At 50.0% G+C, this 5293-nt stretch overlaps 1 protein-coding gene across 1 annotated transcript in view; it reads right to left on the bottom strand.

Annotated features, from left to right (window-relative positions):
• The window catches only part of DIP2B (disco interacting protein 2 homolog B), a 57697-nt gene that overhangs the window by 15104 nt on the left and 37300 nt on the right, over positions 1–5293 (bottom strand). Inside the window, exons 14-22 of the mRNA XM_057385212.1 lie at positions 4734–4798; positions 4109–4202; positions 3226–3345; positions 2415–2529; positions 1730–1869; positions 1411–1547; positions 1040–1120; positions 801–928; positions 1–102 (exon numbers count right to left, since the gene is read on the bottom strand). Coding sequence (XP_057241195.1) covers positions 1–102; positions 801–928; positions 1040–1120; positions 1411–1547; positions 1730–1869; positions 2415–2529; positions 3226–3345; positions 4109–4202; positions 4734–4798 — 982 coding nt within the window. The remainder of the gene's footprint in view (positions 103–800; positions 929–1039; positions 1121–1410; positions 1548–1729; positions 1870–2414; positions 2530–3225; positions 3346–4108; positions 4203–4733; positions 4799–5293) is intronic.

Genomic DNA, 5293 nt, shown 5'->3' on the forward strand with positions numbered 1-5293 from the left:
CTCATCCACTGGAAGCTGTCCTCCTCAGACGCATCCGGCCTCTGCTCCGCCACCACCACGATCCTCTCGTCATAGAACACGGACACGGAGAACACGGCGATCCTGAGGAAAGGGCACAGCCACACTCTGGGTTCAGTCATTGGAAACAGGGGCCAAGGAGAGGTTAAAGACAGAACTTGTTAAAATAATGATGGGGTGAAAACAAGAGAAAAAGCATCAGACAATTAGCACTGATTCAGATGGGAAGACTGGGAAGTATTTAATGGGTTAACTGCACTTTCTGATGAAATTTCCACATGGCAGTCCCCTTCTCTCAACCTGCTGTCACATTCCTGTTCCAACCTCTGGCAAAGGACCAATGAAAGGAGATTGCAAGGCACCTCCAGATGTTTAAAATCTCCCACTAAGTCTCAGAGACATGAGATCCAGCCCTGCCTGAGGATCTAGAAAATGATATACACAACTGCTAAATAAAAATCAAATACCTTAGGACATTAATGAAACTCTTTCAGACAGCAGCTAATGACTAAAACTCTGCAGAGACAGAGAATTAAATCCTCCATGTGGATGACTTCTCTTGTTACTTGATTCCTTTCCTTAGAGCACAGACTTGATGAAAAGCCAGGCTGGATAGTGGGAAAAAGATTTGTGTTGGGCAGGATCAGGGCAATTACCACCTAAATCAAAAATATATTTMCTTCAACTGAGCTACCCAAAGAGAAATCCGAGAAAGCACTAAAGCYTCTGTTTCACTTCATTCCATGCAGCAGCTGATGGGGAGGGAGGTTTTGTGGGCTGACCTTCCTCTGTAAACTGTTTTTATGGACTCCACAGCCAGCCCCGTGGCCACGATGTCGTCGGCGTTGTGCCTTCGGCCGCTSACCGTCAGCAAACCGTCCATCTTCCCAACCACAAACACCAAACTGCCCTGCAGGACAAGAATGCACCTGTGAGGAACTCACACATCCTCTGTGCCCAAAAGCTTTCCTCTGCAGCACTGAGGGCCAGAGCAATGCAGAATCTGAGGTGCCTCACGTACAGGTCCGACGAATCCCAGCAAACCGGAGCGCACGAAGGGCACTTCCCCCACCGGGGAGCCCGAGGAGTTCACAGGGATCACCTGCAACACAAGGGGGGATGTTAGAAAAACATGGCCTGAGGATGGAAAAACCCTCCCCAGGCCAAGAATTGCACTTTGTGCGAGTGAAGGGAAGAGGAGAAGGGGAGGGAACCCTCCGGAGATGTTAATGGAGGGAATTCTGAGTATCTCTAACTGCAAGAAGTTTGAATTTCAGAGAGTATTTTTTCAAAAACAGCATTAACACCTCAGTTAGAAACCCAAGGGGTTATACAAGACCGCCAGTTTGACACAAGAAATGGGGTAAGAAGGATCAATTTTGCCAGCCATACCTCGAAAGTGTTCTTTGTCACCCCTGCCAGSCCGTAGTACATCATTCCTCCTGCTCTGCAGCTCACACAGATCTCACCAATCTCATCAGTTTTACAGAGCTGGGGTGGCCCATCAGGTTTCACAATACACATCATGCCTAGGACAAAGCAGGCTTGGTTAAAACAGCACCCAAACTTCACCCTGTGTGAGAACTGACACAATGAATGGGGACAGAAACCACCGAGTCTGGCACTGCCCCACCTCCCCCACACCAAAGACCTGTTCTGCTCCTAAAACATCCCCAAAAAGGTCTCACAGGAGCCTCCTGCCTGTTTTTACCTCCTGGCATCACGTGGCCAACATCCTGGACAGTGAGAGCAGAGTTTTTATCTTCAGTGTTGACCCGAATGACACCGAAACTCAGCCCGTTCATGGACAGGATGGCTCTGCCTGGCAAAGGGGCCCCGGGGACTCCAGGCCTGGGAAGGACACAAAATCAATCCATTCACTCCATCAGGCAGCCAGGCTGGGATTAAACTCAGCAACAGAAATATCTGCATTCAGTGTCTCTGCTTTGCATCATCATCTCAAATGGGGATGGCAGCAGGGATTGCCCCCAAAGGAATTTTCAATCCCTAAGGAATTGTGCCCCTTTGGCAGCCCTTTATCTCCCCCCATGGCAAACCCCAGCTCCCAGGCTGGATAACTGCAGGGGCTGCTYCTTACAAAAGGCAGCAATGGACAGAAACAGAGTGTGAGAATGTCCAAATGATCTCAAATTTCGTCTCAACCTCAGAACACCTCCCAGGCTGTGGAAATCAGGAGCAGGAAATCAGTGCTCAGGCACTGCTGAGCTGTCACACAGCTCAGAAATCTCCAGGATCTCAGGAGGAAGGTTTAACAGCTCAGCGACTCAGTACCTGAGCACACACAGTAAATGTCAGARGAGTTTATTACACGCTTAAATCAACCCTGAGCAAGCTGAGTGTGAACAAAGCCCAGCCTGGATGAGTCAATCCGTTACCTCCGGATCGCAACGGTCATCGCTTCGGGGGAGGTGGCACAGGGACAAATGGCCTCTGGTTTGAGCCCATGGCTCTGAAACAAGCTCAGGAAGGCATCACAGGAGGAAACAGACCCTAGGAAGAAAGGAAATATGCCACTAGGACTTCAGAGAATTTGATTTCCTACAGGAAGGGTCAGGAGGAGGATGTGGGAACCCACAGGAGGAAGTTGTGCTGGGGAGGTTTTAGGTTGGACATGAAGGACACCACACAGAGGATGGTCAGGCATTGGAACATGCCCAGAATGGATGTCCAGCCCCTGGATTCTGCCCAGAGYAGTGGTGAAATCACCCTCCCTGCAGGGATTTAAAGGACATTCGGGTTTGGCACCATTGGGGACAGGGTTTAATGCTGAACACGGTGCCAGGTTAAGGATTGGATTCAATGGCCTCAAAGGTCTTTTCCAGCCTGCACAATTCTCTGATTTTATGAACAATCCTCCCTGTTGCTACTCTGCAGGATCTCTCACAACCCAAAGGACAGCAGCACAGAAACCCCTTGTTCTGTACCCAAACATTACATGCCAGAGCTCTGCCCCACACAGGAGCTCCCAGGGGACTGATCCCAATGCCAGGGGACTGCACTGAGATGGGAGAGGGGCAGGGGACACTCCCAGGGGACTGCACTGAGATGGGAGAGGGGCAGGGGACACTCCCAGGGGCTGATCCCAATGCCAGGGGACTGCACTGAGATGGGAGAGGGGCAGGGGACACTCCCAGGGGCTGATCCCAATCCCAGGGGACTGCACCAAGGTGGGAAGGGGACACTCACAGGGGTTGGCTCCATCAGTGACAATCAGCATCCTCAGGGAGCTCAGGCTCACATCTCTTTGGTCCCGATGGGCCATCATGGCCCAGTGCAAGTCTCGACATTTCACTAAAGCAACTTTCGCTGCAAGAGACACAAAATCAAAGCYTCAGGACAAAGCAGAGCTTCCCAAGAGTTATTTTAGTGCAGCTACACGGTCTGAGACCCCCAAAGGAGAGAATTCTCACCTAAGCAAGGAAGCCTTAATTAACTGAGACTGCAGGAACTGCAAACCCAACCCACAAGGGCATCTGCTGTGGCATCCAGGCCACTGCCACCACCTGAGCCAGGGTCTGTCASCATCACAGCTCCTCCTCCCAAGGCCAGAAATCATCACCACCCTCTGAAAGCCCTCGGTGAGCCCGGGGATCAAGGGCTCTTTGTGCACTCTGCCATTTTCTTGGTTTCATAAGAGAAACTGGCTCCAAGTCACCAGACCCCCGTCACGTTCCCCAACATTCACACTGTGTTAGGACTTMGTGCATGGAGATAAATTACAATTTGTGCATATTTAGAAATAAGTGGCCAAGTCCCCTGTCCTCCCAAACTGTCATATTCCTGTTCCAACCCTTGGCAATTTACCAGTGCAAGGAGTTTTACAAATATCCACAYGGCTGGGGGCTTAAAATCTCCCACTGAGTCTTAGAGACACGAGCTCTAACCCTGCCTGAGGATCTAGAAAATCCTACCTACAACTGGGAAATAAAAATCAAATATCTTCRGGCACGAGTGAAACTATCAACCCTCGAGATTTGCCATGGAAGAGCAAAAAGGATTCAAGGCATTTGAGATTTTAATGCCCCTCACTCGTGGATCCCAAGAACTCCAAGGTGAAGTTGTGAGTTACCTTTGTGGGCGTGAACCCTCTGCACCCATGAGAGAGGGCAGGTTTTCATCACAGAGTAGGGCACGCTGATGGTGTGCAGTTTGTTCATTACATTCTGAAAAGCAGGAAAAAGATCGTCAGGAAAGGGGTCATGAACCTTTCATCGAGTTAAGAGTCACCCTCAGTCCCCATCAACCTCCACCCCACCATGAATTCACAGGGGTTTAGTCAGGATGATTCTGTCATTCCCCCAGAGAATTCCCTGCAGATCTGGCAGGGACAGAAATGGTTGGTTTAACAGGTAATTGTGCTCAGCTATGGTGTCCAATGCTACTGTAATCACAGAATCATGGAATTCTGGAATGGGCTGGGGTGGGAGTGACCTTAAAAACCATCCATTCCTCTTAAAGATCATCCATTCCCCTTAAAAATCATCCATTCCGCTTAAAAATCATCCATTCCCTATAAAGATCATCCACGCCCCTTAAAGATCATCCACTCCCCCCTGCCATGAGCAGGGACATGTCCAGCCTGGCCTTGGTGCCCTGTGCCAGAGCCTCACCACCCTCACAGGTAAGACATTTTCCAAACACCCCACCTGATCACCAATCCCTCACCATGGAGAGTTCTGGAAGGCTCCACTCACCGTCAGAATGCCGTGCCACAGCCCTGCATCCTTCTTAAAATCCAGCACGTTCACCACCGTTTCACCTGGCAAAAGAAAGCTGTGYTTGTCACGGGCACCGTGCCAGGCTGGGGGTGCCCATCAGTGACACTGCAATGGGCACAGAGATGAACTGAGATGTGTTCTATGTGTCAATGATCAGAGCTCCCTGCGTGCAAAACAACAACTGCACATCCATTTCTAAATGGGAACACACCCAGAAAGSTGCAAGGAAATCCCATTCCAGCCTGGAATATCCATCAGGAGGACAGGAAGGGTCTGAAGCTCATTATGCACAAGTAGTGCAGGGAAAGGGGAGCAGAAAACATCATTCAAACCCTGACTCCCAGCAGAGATGGGAGCTCAAGTGATGGGTTCTAAAGGCAAACTTTGCATTTTAAAGCACTGTGACCTGCAGCTCTATAAATAGTTTCACTCATGGAGGTAGGGATGAGCTCACTTTTCAGGGCAGACCAGAATAAAACATAACCTACAGCAAAATCCTCTGGAATCCCACCAGCATTTTCCCTTCTGGAATCCCA

The sequence above is a fragment of the Malurus melanocephalus genome, unplaced genomic scaffold, assembly GCF_030028575.1.
Source record: "Malurus melanocephalus ecotype Western Australia unplaced genomic scaffold, MMel_1.1 scaffold_798, whole genome shotgun sequence".
Taxonomy (NCBI): Eukaryota; Metazoa; Chordata; class Aves; order Passeriformes; family Maluridae; genus Malurus; species Malurus melanocephalus.